The following is a 15,036-nucleotide window of genomic DNA, read 5'->3' on the forward strand; positions in this document are numbered from 1 at the left end:
CTCTCTCTGCCTCTTTCTCTCTGTGTCTCTCATGAATAAATAAATAAAATCTTTTAAAATAAAAAAATAAAATAAAATAAAATAATTTTGGTAGGGGAGCCCAGGTGACTCAGTCAGTTGGAGGATCTGACTCTTGGTTCTGGTTCAGGCTGTGATCTCAGGGTCATGAGATGGAGCTGTTTCAGGCTCTGAGCTCAATGTGGAGACTGCTTGAGATTGTTTCTTTGTCTCCCTTTGCCCCTCCCGCTCATGCTCTTGCTCTCTCTCTAAAATAAATTAAATCTTTAAAAAAATACATAAAAATTGTCATAAAAAGCAATATATAGGGGGCCGGTGTGGCTCAGTTGCTTAAGTGCCTTTGCCTCAGTCACAATCCCAAGGGCCTGAGATAGAGCCCCGAGTTGGGCTCCCTGCTGAGGGGGGAGCCTGCTTTTCCCTCTCCTATGCCTGTTGTTCCCCCTGCTTATGCTTGTGCGTGCATTCTCTCTTTCTCTCTTTTTGTCAAGTAAATAAATATATTTTTTTAAAGATTTTATTTATTCATGAGAGACACAGAAAGAGAGAGAGAGATGCAGAGACACAGGCAGAGGGAGAAGCAGGCTCCATGCAGGGAACCTGACATGGGACTCGATCCCAGGTCTCCAGGATCACACCTTGGGCCGCAGGTGGCGCTAAACCGCTGCACCACTGGGGCTGCCCTAAAATATTTTTTTTAAGTTTTAAAAAATGAAATCTACCATCCTAACCATTTTTTTAAAAAAAATTTTGGTTTTTCTTTTTTTTTTTTTTAAGGTTTTATTTATTTATCCATGAGAGACATAGAGAGAGGCAGAGACAGGCAGAGGGAGAAGAAAAAGGGAGGCTCCATGCAGGGAGTCCAATGTGGGACTCGATCCCAGGACTCCAGGATCACACCCTGGGCTGAAGTCAGGGGCCAAACCATTGAGCCACCCAGGGATCCAAGATTTTTAGTTATTTCATGAGAGACACAGAGAGAGGCAGAGACATAGGCAGAGGGAGAAGCAGGCTCCCTGGGAGGAGTCCGATGCAGAACTCGATCCCAGGACCCTGGGATCACTATCTGAGCCAAAAGCAGACACTCAACCGCTGAGCCACCCAGGTGCCCCCATCTTAACCATTTTTTTAAGTGTACAGCTCGGTAAAGTATATTCACATTATGGTGAAACAGATCTTCAGAACTTTTTCTGGAGAAAAAGTTGCAAATCTGAAACTCTATACCCATAGGTAATTCTATTTTTTACATAAAATACTTTTCACAGCATTTGGCCTATGGTCAGTACTTATGGTATATAGGAGCTATGGACATGGCAGCATGTATTTTTCCTTGCCTAGGTTCATGTACTGGACAGACTGGGGGGAGAACGCAAAGCTAGAGCGGTCTGGAATGGATGGCTCAGACCGGACTGTGCTCATCAGCAACAACCTCGGATGGCCCAACGGGCTGACCGTGGACAAGGCCAGTTCCCAATTGCTCTGGGCTGATGCCCATACTGAGGTGAGCCTCCTGCTCCTGTTGCTTCCCAGAAGCCTGGGAAGACAGAAGAGGACTGTTGAGGATCTCCAGTCTGGGTTCCTGGTCTACTCATAGACATCCCCCACCCTCTCCTTTCACTATAGCGAATTGAAGCTGCTGACCTGAATGGTGGCAGTCGGCACACACTGGTGTCACCTGTGCAGCACCCATATGGCCTCACCCTGCTTGACTCCTATATCTACTGGACTGACTGGCAGACCCGTAGCATCCACCGTGCTGACAAGGGAACTGGCAGCAATGTCATCCTGGTGAGGTCCAACCTGCCGGGCCTCATGGACATCCAGGCTGTGGACCGGGCACAGCCACTGGGTAAGAGGACCCATAGGGCTGTGCATCAGAGCTGGCTTTTGGGGCATATTTTAGTGCCAGAGACAGGTCCAGAGTACAGAGAGATTCTTTTACAATGTCAGAGACAAGGACCTGCTGGAGCCCCTTCCTAAATCAAGCTGTGTTCCATCTGGGTATGGCTTGTACTACAACTGCATGATGCTGTCACCTTTAAAAGACTCCTGAAGGGAGACACACCTGTTCCTTCTCCCTCATCTGTGCCAGTCACTAAATTCTGTCACTTAGAACAGCAGACAATCAGGCAGAAGAAACTAGGGCCTTTGTGAGTTTCACACACTAAGCCAGGCTGGTCAAAGCTCGTGCCTCTCGCCTCACCAGGTTTTAACAAGTGTGGCTCTAGAAATGGCGGCTGCTCCCACCTCTGCTTGCCTCGGCCCTCAGGCTTTTCCTGCGCCTGCCCCACTGGCATCCAGCTGAAGGGAGATGGGAAGACCTGCGATCCCTCTCCCGAGACCTACTTGCTCTTCTCCAGCCGTGGCTCCATCCGGCGTATCTCGCTGGACACTAGCGACCACACAGATGTGCACATCCCTGTTCCTGAGCTAAACAATGTCATCTCCCTGGACTACGACAGTGTGGATGGAAAGGTCTATTATACGGATGTGTTCCTGGATGTTATCAGGTATGAGTGTCCCTGAAATCTCCAGAGGACACAGAACCATTTCTGATCCCTGATGGAGGTCCGTGTTGACCTCTAAATAGACTGAATGATTTGATAGCTTGGGTCATGAGTTCTGATCCTGATTTGTTTGCTTATCAGTTATAATACAGTTCAAATTTTGGTTGTTTTTGTTGTTGTTGTTGTTATTTATTTCCAGATGAATAGAAGCCCATTATGTAAAACAGTCAGGCTGAGGATCTGGAGCCTTTACCCTACTATTGGGCCCTGCGGGAGTTCCAAGGATCCCCTAAGACTCAGTGATGAGTAGGCCATGTATCTGTATTACAATACAGGAGTCCTGCCCAAATGCTGAGGCTTGTGGTTGTTCACAGGGTTTCACTTTGCTGTTTTAAAAATATTTTTGTTTTATTTTACGTTTTATTATTCTGTCAGTTTTTTTAAAATATTCTGTCAGTTTTTAAAAAGATTTTTTTTTATTTATTCATGAGAGACAGACAGAGACAGAGAGAGAGGCAGAGAGGCAGAGACACAGGCAGAGGGAGAAGAAGGCTCCATGCAGGGAGCCTGACATGGGACTCGATCCCGGGTCTCCAGGATCACACCTTGGGCCAAAGGGGCACTAATCTGCTGAGCCATCCGGGCTGCCTAATTTTTTTATCCTATCGTAGTTGAGGAATGTGATGCCCTGCCACTAGTATGAGAGGTTTACCGTGGCAGAGATTCTCATGTGAAAATATAGGGGCATTCACCTTTCATTCACCTTTGTTCTCCCTACTGGGTGTATTAGAATCTCATGCTGAGGGATGCCTGGGTGCCTCAGCTGATTAAGCATCTGCCTTTGGCTCAGGTCATAATCCCAGGGTCCTAGGATGGAGCCCCACATCAGGCTCCCTACTCAGTGGGGAGCCCGTTTCTCCCCCTCTTCCTCAACCTTGCTTGTGCTCTCTCTCTCAAATTAATAAACAAAATCTTAAAAGAAAGAAAAAAGAATCTCATGCTGGTAATAGGTAGGAATATGTAGTTTAGAGAAGTTCCTTAAGTGTTTGTGACATACTCCCATCCTGTGGTTGAAGTACCTGGTATAGGACTAAAGTAAAAATACATAGGTAGATTTTGACAAATTTACTTTTCTTATCATTACCAGCTAGCAATCCTTATCATTTCCTTAAGTTATATGGGGAATTACTAATCTGTCTTCTGTAAGACATGGGCCCAAACACCTCCTATTTATAGCAGGAAATATTCTGTCCTCCCAAGAATTTGTTCGTTAATTGTTTTTTTTTTTTTTAAGATTTTTTATTTATTTATTCATGAGAGACACAGAGAGAGAGACAGAGACACAGGCAGAGGGAGAAGCAGGCTCCATCCAGGGAGCCCGACGTGGGACTCGATCCCGGGTCCCCAGGATCAGGCCCTGGACTGAAGGCAGTGCTAAACCGTTGCGCCACCTGGGCTGTCTTGTTTGTTAATACTGCTAATATTTTGAGTATCTACTGTGCTAGGTGCTGAGGAATGTACTGGTAGATATGTGGTCTCTGCCTCTGTGGAGCTTGCAGTCTAGTAAGGATCTACTTAAAGGAACATGGATTAAAGGGGTTCCAGTCTAGGGGCGACTGTCTAGCTTAGTTGAAGGAACATGTGACTCATGATCTTGGTGTAGCAATTACTTAAATAAATATAACTTTAAAAAGGAGGGGGATGTTTCAGTCTATTTCTGGTCAGTCAGGTCAGTTATCCAATCCTGGGCTGTTCCCTAGGCGAGCGGATCTGAATGGCAGCAACATGGAAACAGTGATCGGGCGTGGGCTGAAGACCACCGATGGGCTGGCAGTAGACTGGGTGGCCAGGAATCTGTACTGGACAGATACAGGTCGAAATACCATTGAAGCATCAAGGCTAGATGGTTCCTGCCGCAAGGTGCTGATCAACAACAGCCTGGATGAGCCTCGGGCCATTGCTGTTTTTCCCCGGAAGGGGTAAGTTAATGGCCAACAGAAGAGAGACCCAGGAAAAAAGCCCCCAATGAAGAGTTTCTTGGAAGATGCCTATATTTTAATGGTATCCAAGTGTCCCCTGTATTCTCTCAGCCCCTGGGTGTTATCTTCCCATGCCTTGGTGATGATGGCAGTGTTGTATCTCAGGTACCTCTTCTGGACGGATTGGGGCCACATTGCCAAGATTGAGCGGGCAAATTTGGACGGCTCTGAGCGGAAGGTCCTCATCAATACAGACCTGGGTTGGCCCAATGGCCTTACCCTGGACTATGATACCCGCAGGTGGGAACCTTGTCCTGGTAGCTTCCTGAAATTGGGTGGGCAGATGAAAGGGTGGTTGAGATTCAGACAGTGAAAATGAAAAGATGGAAAGCTCTTTGTTGGGTAAGGAGGAAAAAGCAGTGAGAAGGATGAGAAGATATACTCTGAATCTGGCCCTCAGTCCTCAGATGGATTTTATTTGTATGGTTTACATGTTTTTGATTTGAGTGTCTTTAGCAGAGCACATCCTCTGGCTGGACCACCAGTCCCATGACTCCCTCCCTACCTGTTAAAGGCTGATTTTTTGCGTGTTACTTTTCTGATCCCTCCACTCATTGGAATTCACAACTCCTTGTCTAGATCAAAAATGCTAGAGGGTGGGAGAAGAGGGTGACAGAGGCTTTGAGGCAGTCTGTTTCCCTTTCTGCCCCCAGAACAGGAGAAAACAATCAAAGGCACCTGTAGAGCTGGGCTAGCGAAGAGGAATGCTTTCGTCCTTTAACTTCAGTGATGTCCTTTTAGACTGTGATCTCTTCTTAAAGAGTATTCTCAAGAATTTGGGCTTCAATTCTTGGGAAGGAGTCAAAGAGTGATCAGGTTACTGAAGATGAGCCTGGTCACTAGACTCTCTACTCCATACCCAGACAGCTCTGCCCCCTCGCCCCCTACTTGAGTCACCAGCTTTTCTTCTTCAGCTTTGGGACTCGCAATGACCTCTGATTATCAAGGGTGCTTTTTGACTGCTCACAGCAACTGCTAGTTCAGCTCAGGAGGGGGACAGATAGCTTCTTTGGGGGGAAGGACTCGGCTTCTTGACAATCATTTTGAGCAGCCACCTTCTCTCTTTTCCTTCATAGGATCTATTGGGTAGATGCACATCTGGACCGGATTGAGAGCGCTGACCTCAATGGGAAGCTACGGCAGGTGTTACTCAGCCATGTCTCCCACCCCTTTGCTCTCACCCAGGTATTGGCTCAGGAGAGACAACTAAACCTCCTTGATGAGGGGTGTTTCCTCAGGGTTCTAAGTTGACAGCCTCTATCCTAGTTGCTTCTCCACAGGCATGCCATGGAAGCCCATTTTAGGGGCATTTCCCATACACTGACACTTTGCCATGGTGTGCCTGCTACTCCTATCCCACCACTCCATGTTCTAGCATTTGAGGGAGGGGCTCTCAAATGTAGGTTCCTGGGCCCTGGGATATAAAGAATCTGCATTGTGAGTGTTGGGCTCAGGAATGTGTATTTTAACAGATTCCCTAGTTGATTGTAATGCTGTGTTTCCAACATCTGAGCCCAGGCAGCTTGCTTAGTGGCAGTAGGGTGGAGTGGCTATGAGCCAGAGTTTTGAGGCAACCAGCCAGTTGGCATGTGTTTACTAAGTGCCTCGAATCTGCCAGCTCTGTGGGTTCAAGCTCCACCTGTATCATTGAATAAGTGCAACTTTGGACAAGATACTGAACTTCTCTAAGCTTCACTTACCATTACCATTTAATAATGGTGTCCAACTGAAATATACACAAAGCATTAGCACACTATCTAGTACTCAGTGCATGTTATTTTTAATCATTTTAATTATTGCTGGCTGTTATTTTTGAGTTCTAACCCTGTACGACAATTTAGGGAAGAGAAAAAGGAGATCTGTCAAGCCTGAGGCCAAAACAGAGATTCTCAATCATTTAAAAATCTTTGGTCTTTTTGACAAATTTCCACTTAAACCTGCGTTGTGCATGATATCCTATCAGCCAATAAGATTTTGGCTCTACTTAACGATAGGCTTCTCCCATGCCATACTGCAAATATCAAACTACAAGATGATATTGAATATGGTTTCTCAATATTTAAGTGTCCCCTTGGATTTCTCATATATACCCAGAAGCAGGAGGGAACCACCTTCTCTTCCCTCCCCACCCCTGCTTGAGAATCTCAGGATCACTGCATTAGATGGCAGCTTTCCCCAGAAGTAACCAGAACATTTGGGCCAGGGCTCTAAGTGAAGGGCCCAGAAGAGCAGGGACCTTAGAAGAACCCCCTGCCCCCAGGTTACTCCTATTTGCTAGGTACAAGAACTCATTATTCATTGAGCCACTCAGTTAACTGAGGATTGGGTGTGAGTGCTAAAAATTGAGAGATAAATACATTTTTTGTTCTTGAAGAATTTAATCTTCCATGACAGACATGTAAACGAATGACCATGGAGCATAAAAGGTAGTAGGCATGGAACAGCATGAAGGAGTGAATTCTGTATGGATTATGGGGAGCTTTCCTGGATGGTGCCATACTGGGGACACCCGCAAGTGTGTGCTGGATAAGAGACATAGAGGACATTTCAGCAGAGGGGATGTATATACTGAAGCACAGGAGATCTACTGGGGTCAGACTGTTGAATAAAATTTACCTTTTATTGGGTTTTCCTGTTGAGTAGCAGGACAGGTGGATCTACTGGACAGACTGGCAGACCAAGTCAATCCAGCGTGTTGACAAGTACTCAGGCCGCAACAAGGAGACAGTGTTGGCGAATGTAGAAGGGCTCATGGATATCATTGTGGTTTCTCCCCAACGACAGACAGGTGGGCTCCCGGGTCCTGAGCCTGCTTCCTTACCCTTAGTGGGGTGGTTTGTCTTCCCAAGGGCTCTTAATGACCAAGACAGTGAGACTCACAGGGAGCCTTTTGGTTCCCATTTTAAGCTCTTAGACCTTTTTCAGCCCCATGTGGCTGTACCCCTTCTGCCCTACTGCCCTAAGGTGAGGTGGCCCTGGGGCTCCTCCTTTCTGAGAAGTGTCAAATTGGGAGACCTGATTCTGTCCCAAACCAGATACTCACCCACTTTGCCTCTAGGGACCAATGCCTGTGGTGTGAACAATGGAGGCTGCACCCACCTCTGCTTTGCCAGAGCCTCAGACTTTGTATGTGCATGTCCTGATGAGCCAGATGGCCGGCCCTGCTCCCTTGGTGAGTTGGATTGAATGGCCCCCTGGAACAGCAGAGCCCTAAGAGTGGCAGGAGATCATCAGCCTCAGCTTTGTCATTTCAGATGGGATCTGTTTCAGGGGTAACGCAAAGTGACTAAGAACAATTAGTTTGAGCTTTGAAATAGTACAAATCTGGGTTTGTCAGGCTTCTGGCATTTACTAGAATGGAATTCAGGTCTCCTAGTTCCCTGATCCCTGCTGTGGCCTGTGAACTGCTATCTTTTCCTGACCTTCGTGGACCAGGGAGCCATCCAGAGCTAATAATATTGGAGCCCAGGGGTGCCTGGGTGGTTCAGTTAGTTAAGTGTCTGCCTTTGACTTGGGTCATGATCCCAGGGTCCTCAAATCAAGCCCCACATCAGGCTCCTTGCTCAGCATGGAACCTGCTTCTCCCTCTCCCACTGCCTGCCGCTCCCCCTGCTTGTGCGTGCCCTCACCCACCCCCCTGCCTCTCTGTCAAAGAAACAAATAAAATCTTTTACAGAATATATTGGAGCCCAAGTCCATTTTATACAGAATTAAGAGAATATTGGGGCCCAAATCCATTTTTTTTACAGAATTAAGAGTCTCTAATAAGGATGTCTAGGATTAGGGTAGCTATAAGATTGCTTCATCAGCTGTCCCAGGGTGCTATTCTTGGGTCATATGTAGAGACTGAGGGTTCCAGGGACTCACTCCAGTCCTCTTTTTCTCTCCAGTACCTGGTGTAGTGCCCCCAGCTCCCAGGGCTACCAGCATAAGTGAAAGGAGCCCAGTGCTACCCAACACACTGCCTACCACCTTGCATTCCTCTACCACACAGACCCGCACATCTCTGGAGGAGGTTGAAGGAAGGTAAGTGTATTCAGTATGGGATTCAGGGCTCTTTTTTCCAAATCACCATCTCTCACCAGCAGAAGACCGCATTCATAGCTCAGTCATTTCCTTTATGGCATTCCTCCTTTTCTGTGACATTTTCATACCACCTGTTTAGTAGATGGTCTTCTACAGTTTGCTTAGAAGCCACCAAGTCATAGTGATCTCTGGGGTGTGGCTTTAGGACTTGGAACATCCTCAGGGTTGTGATAGCCTTAGCTTATAATGACTTCAGACACACATGCATGTATGTGCACATGTGTGTACAGATGTACACACATCCTATTATTAAATAAGCAAGCATAACCATGAACAGTTCTCAGATCAAGTATAAAATATGTATTTAATTAAATTGATGGTACTATCAGTTTAAGATGCATTCTAATTGAGAATGTCAACTAAAAAAATGACCAACATCAATTGTGAGATGCCACTGATTGTTTTTTTTTTTTTTTTTGAGATGCCACTGATTGTAAGACACATCCCTGTTCCAGAGGTGTTGGTTTTATATTCTAACAATATAAATATAAAATAAGACACATCTTAAATTTGATTGAATATGATATTACATTTAATTTAGAGAAATTCTCATGTTTTTTTTTATTTGTACTTTGCAAGAAAAATAATGTGGAAGTATGGATAGAAATTAAGAAATAGGCCCAATATAGGGAAGCCTGGGTGGCTCGGTGGTTGAGACCCTCTGCCTTTGGCTCAGGGCGTGATACCGGGGTCCTGGGATGGAGTGCCGCATCGGGCTCCTTGCATGGGGCCTGCTTTTTCTCCCTCTGCCTGTGTTTCTGCCTCTCTTTCTATGTCTCTCATGAATAAATAAATAAAATCTTAAAAAAAAAAGAAGAAAGAAGCCCGATATATAGTTACTCTTAATATTTTTTATTTGATATATGTATAAATTGCAAAATGATTTGCACAGTGAGTTTAGTTAACATCCATCACCACACATAGCCACAAATTATTTTTCTTATGATGAGAACTTTTTAGATTTACTCTTTTATCAACTTCCAAATGTAGAATATAGTATTGTTGATGATATTCACTATGCTGTACATTATTTCCCCAGGACTTAGTTATCTTATAACTAGAAATTTGCATGTTTTGAACACCTTCACTCATTTTATCCATCCCTGCTACCTCCCACCTCTGGTAAACACCAATCTATGAGTTTGGGTTGTTTTTTTTTTTTTTTTTTTCATATTCCAGTATAAATGAGGTTGCATGGTATTTGTCTTTCTCCATCTATTTCATTTAGCATAATGTACTCAAGGTCCACTTATGTAGTCACAAATGGCAGAATGTCTTTTTTTTTTTTTTTTTTTTGCTGAATAATATTCCATTATATATTGAGGTGACTGGGTGGCTCAGTCTGTTGAGCATCCAGCTCTTGATTTCGGTTCAGGTCATAGTCTCAGGGTTATGAGATCAAGCCCTGCATTGGGCTCCACTCTGAGCTCAGAGTTGGCTTGTCCCTCTCCCTCTGCTCCTCCCTACTACTTGTGCTCTCCCTTTCTCTCAAATAAATAAGTAAATAAAATCTTTAAAAGAAAAAAGAAAGAAAAAAATTCCATCTTATATATATATGCCACATTTTCTTTATACACTCATCCATCAGTGGATACTTAGGTTGTTTCCATGTTGTGCCTATTGTAGATAATGCTACAGTGAATGAGGGTGTAGATACCTTTTCAAGATAGTGATTTACTTTCCTATTGTTACTATTTTGATGTCTATCTTTCTAGACATTTTTCTGTTAAGACATTTTCTTTCCATTGTGATATACTGGTCTCCTTATTTTCGGTATCAACTTCAGCTTAAAAGATAATTAACAATTTCAATTCTGGAAGCAGAAATATAATAATAATCCCAAATGAGAGCTCTAGACTCATGTCTTTATTATTATTATTATTATTATTATTATTATTTTAGACCCATGTCTTTATTTTTTTTTAATTTATTTATTTATGATAGTCACACACACACAGAGAGAGAGAGGCAGAGACACAGGCAGAGGGAGAAGCAGGCTCCGTGCACTGGGAGCCCGACGTGGGATTCGATCCCGGGTCTCCAGGATCGCGCCCTGGGCCAAAGGCAGGCGCCAAACCGCTGCGCCACCCAGGGATCCCTCATGTCTTTAAAGTTATAAAATTTGCGTGGTGCCTGGATGGCTCAGTTGGTAGAGCATGCGACTCGTTAGCTCAGGGTCATGAGTTCAAGCTCCACACTGGGTGTAGAGTTTACTTAAAAAATAAAAAAGAAGGGCACCTAGGTGCTCAGTCAGTTAAGCATCTCCCTTTAGCTCAGGTCATAATCCCAGGGTCCTGAGATTGAGCCCCGTGTCAGACTCCCTGCTCATCTGGGAGCCTGCTTCTCTCTCCCTCTGTCCATCCCTTGACCCCAACTCCTACATATGCTCTCTCTCTCTCTCTCTCTCAAATAAATAAAATCTTTAAAAATAAAGTCTGAGAACTAGAATTAGGGTATTAAGAAATGAATAAAATAAAATTTGCACATGATCGAATTAATTCTATTTGCCCCATTTTCTCTTTTTAGTTTATACAGAAAGGCAAACATCCGGGACCCCTGAGTGGCTCAGTGGTTGAGTGTCTGCCTTTGTCTCGGGTCGTGATCCCGGAGTCCTGGGATCGAGTCCTGAATCAGGCTCCCTGCTCAGTGGGGAGCCTGCTTCTCCCTCTGCCTATGTCCCAGCCTCTCTCTCTGTGTCTCTCATGAATAAATAAATGAAATCTTAAAAAAAAAAAAAAGGCAAACATTCAGATATAAACATGTAGCTTTTTTACTAACTTTTAAGTACTATCAATCATGATTAATCTGATTTTCTTTAGGATAATTTAGAAAACTTCTGAACCCTACTAAGATATTTTCTTAAATTCAGAGTCTATTTGAAGACTTCATGCATCTTGGTTTCAAATGCTCTTTCAAATAGCTTTTCTCTAGCCTTTTAGGATATGCCTTTAATTGCCTGTTCATAATGTGCCACAAAGAAGTTACCTTCTTAGCATTTCAAGCTGGTTCTCTGAGCCCTCCCTCTGGATGTCTTGCATATTCCCTAGTGAAAGAATGAAGAGAAGAAAAACAATTTTTTTCAAGGTCTATTTAGACCTTGTGATAATCTGTATCCAATCAGAGGTTTGGTTGGCTGGTAGTTTCTTCCAGCTCATCCTGGTAGTTTAATAAATCCTCCCATTGGTACCTTAGCATTCTGTCAGCAGACTTCCAGCTCACTTCCAAACCTGCTTCTCCTTTTTAGAGGAATCTTTTTTAAAGAGTACATATTTTAAAACCTATTTATATATTTATTTAAACATTTTTTAAAGATTTTATTTATTTATTCATGAGAGACACAGAGAGAGAGGCAGAGACACAGGTAGAGGGAGAAGCAGGCTCCTTGTGGGGAGCCCAATGTAAAACTTGATCCCAGGACCCCAGGATCATGCCCTGAACCAAAGGCAGACACTCAACCACTGAGCCACCCAGGCATCCCTAAAACCCATTTAAGCATGGGGCTCCTGGATTGTTCAGTAAGTTGAGCAGCTGACTTTTGATTTTGGCTCAGGTCATTCATGATCTCAGTCCTGCATCAGGTTCCATGCTCAGCTGGGAGTCTGCTTGAGACTCTCTCTCCCTGGGCTCCCCTGCCCCCACTCGTATTCTCTCTCATTCTTTCTCTCTCTCTCTCTCTCTCTCTCTCTCAAATAAATAAATAAATAAATAAATAAATAAATAAATAAATCTTTTTAAAAAGAAACATTTAAGGGGCACTTAGGTGGCTCAGTCGATTAAGTTTCTGCTTTCGACTCAGGTCATGATCCCAGGACCCTGGGATTGAGCCCAGCATTGGGCTCTCTGCTTAGTGGGGAGGCTGCTTCTCCCTCTGCCTCTGTCTGCTGCTCCTCCTGGTCATGCGTTCTCTCTCTCTCTCTCTCTCTCTCTCTCTCTCTGTCAAATAAATAAAATCTTTTAAGAAAAGAAAGAAAGAAAGAAAGAAAGAAAGAAAGAAAGAAAGAAAGAAAGAAAGAGTAAGAAAGAAGAAAGAAAGAAAAAGAAAGAAAGAAACCATTTAAATATGATGTAGCATCTTGAAGACAGTGACTCACAATGATTTCTCTATATTTCCTAGTCTATGCTTCTGATGTCTCCCATCAAGTACAATCAGATATCTAAAAGTTCCACTCATAGCCCTTTCCCCCTGTCCTTCTTAGGACTTTCCTTTTCTTTTTCTTTTTTTATTTAAGAGAGGGAGAGAGAGAGAGAGAATCTTAAGCGGGCTCCACACCCTGCCCAGAGACTTACTTGGGGCTCGATCTCACAACCCCAAGATCATGACCTAACCTAAAAATCAGGAGTCAGATACTGAACCAACTGAGCCCCCCAGGCACCGCACCACCCCCCCCCCCCGCCGGACTTTCTCTCTTACCTGGAGGAAGGCAAGATCTTTATCAAATACAAGTAGCCCTCACATTCTGTTTTCTCTGCCCCACAGATGCTCTGAAAAGGATGCCCAGCTGGGCCTCTGTGCACATTCCAATGAGGCTGTACCTGCTGCTCCAGGTGAGCCCTGAGTGCCCAACTATTTTGGAAAAGGATGTAGGGGATCCAAGTCTCCACTGATAGCTTCCAGAACCTTCATGGGGATGCTCTGGGGTTGTTGAACCCATGTCTCAGAGTAAATAAATAGAAAAACTAATATTAGCTAGCTACCATTTATGGAATGCTTTCCATATGCCAGCCATTTTGTTAAGCTGTATGTATATGTCTGCACATATACATGTGTGCATATATATGTATGTAAATGCTCATGTTTCACTGCCACCAGGCTATGAGCATTTTATTATTTACATTTAACTGATGAGAAAACATAGGGTTCAAGTTAAGTGTCTTGCCATAAGTCACATTGGCCAGTAAGTAGTGGAATTGGCATTAGAGCTGGCAGGCTGTTAGGTTTTGTCTCAGGCCTCTACCCTGTGGCCTTTTCCCTGACTGTCCTCAGATGGTGTGGCATCCAACCCCTACTAAAGGAGCCCTCTGTCTTCCATCCCTCACACCAACTGGAGGATTGTCATTGGTCCCCACCTAGCATCTCTGTTCCTCCTAGGGGAAGGACTTCATGTCAGCTACGTCATTGGTGGACTCCTCAGTATTCTGCTGATTTTGGTGGTGATCGCAGCTTTGATGCTATACAGGTAACCTCAGCCTCATTGCGGGGGCCATGTGTCCATTGGTCCTCATTAACACGTCTGTGATCTCCCGAACTCCATGTCTTGCTGATCCAACCTCTGACCAGCCTCACGTCAAGATGGGTCTCTGGTCAGAGCCACAGAAAGGAAGGGTAGAACCTGAATCCTTATTCTTCTTCACCATTCACAACTCAAGCAGGTTCCACATGTTATGACCAAGCAGCCGTTGGGACTTTGTAGACTGAGATGCCGAAGGCACAGAGGGTATTACCCAAGGTCAAACAGTAAGAGGCAAAGCGGGGACTGATGCTGGCACCTCTGCTTTTCCACTACTCTACCTCACCTCAAATGATGGAAGTTCGAAAGGCTTTTCTCTTCACATAACCATAGCCTTTATTACAATATTGTTTGATATGTCATTGCCCCATAGGGATCATCCCAGGAAGATGGAGTATGTCATTTTCAATTTAGAAACCTCTTTTTGTGGCCCTCTATTTATTTTCCCCAAATGCTTTAAACACAGCTTGCAGCAGAAATACCAGGATTTTGCTATGCTGCTGTGGTTCCTGCTAAGGACAACAATGCTAATAATAATAGTAACAGTTACTAGCCAGTGACTATGTATCAATGCCACAACAATGTTGTAGTACAGGTATTGTTATTCCTCACTTTACAGATGAGTATCTGAGGCTCATAGAGTTTAGATTATGTCCACCAAGATCCCAGCTAGTAAATAATAGATGTGGGATTGATGCAGATCTGGCTTGATTCAGTCTATTAGCTAGCTATTGCTGTATAGTAAATTATTCCAAAACTCAACAAATTAAAATGACAGCCATTTTATTATCTCACAGTTTCTGTGGGTCAGAAATCTGGATTCAGCTTGGCTGTGTGCCTCTGCCTCAAGGTTCTCTTACAGGCTGCAGTTCAGGTATCATCTAGGGTTGTGGTCTTTTCTCAAGGCTTGACTGGGGAGGGATTCCCCACTTATGTAGCTGTTGGTAGGATTCCGTTCCTCGTAGGCTGTTGGACTAAGGGTCTCAGTTCCTTGCTGGCTGTTGGCTAGAGGTCTCCCTCCCTTATCTGCCTTGTGGGGCCTTCCCAAAGGACAACCGACAACAAGGTAGCTTGCTTCCCTCGGAGGAAGCATAAGGGAGAATTAGGGAAGAAAGGCAACCAAGGATGGAAGTCCCAGATTTCTTTGGAACCTAATCTAGC

The 15,036-nt window shown here is 44.4% G+C and overlaps 1 protein-coding gene across 2 annotated transcripts in view; it reads left to right on the top strand.

The window, feature by feature from the left end:
• The window catches only part of LRP4 (LDL receptor related protein 4), a 56,003-nt gene that overhangs the window by 31,493 nt on the left and 9,474 nt on the right, over window positions 1-15,036 (top strand). For both annotated transcript variants that reach the window (XM_055311285.1, XM_055311275.1), the window contains exons 26-36: window positions 1,354-1,516; window positions 1,639-1,864; window positions 2,222-2,525; window positions 4,283-4,501; window positions 4,667-4,801; window positions 5,638-5,746; window positions 7,205-7,349; window positions 7,620-7,733; window positions 8,452-8,587; window positions 13,125-13,192; window positions 13,737-13,824. In XM_055311285.1, coding sequence (XP_055167260.1) covers window positions 1,354-1,516; window positions 1,639-1,864; window positions 2,222-2,525; window positions 4,283-4,501; window positions 4,667-4,801; window positions 5,638-5,746; window positions 7,205-7,349; window positions 7,620-7,733; window positions 8,452-8,587; window positions 13,125-13,192; window positions 13,737-13,824 — 1,707 coding nt within the window. The remainder of the gene's footprint in view (window positions 1-1,353; window positions 1,517-1,638; window positions 1,865-2,221; window positions 2,526-4,282; window positions 4,502-4,666; window positions 4,802-5,637; window positions 5,747-7,204; window positions 7,350-7,619; window positions 7,734-8,451; window positions 8,588-13,124; window positions 13,193-13,736; window positions 13,825-15,036) is intronic.

The sequence above is a fragment of the Nyctereutes procyonoides genome, unplaced genomic scaffold, assembly GCF_905146905.1.
Source record: "Nyctereutes procyonoides isolate TBG_1078 unplaced genomic scaffold, NYPRO_anot_genome, whole genome shotgun sequence".
Taxonomy (NCBI): Eukaryota; Metazoa; Chordata; class Mammalia; order Carnivora; family Canidae; genus Nyctereutes; species Nyctereutes procyonoides.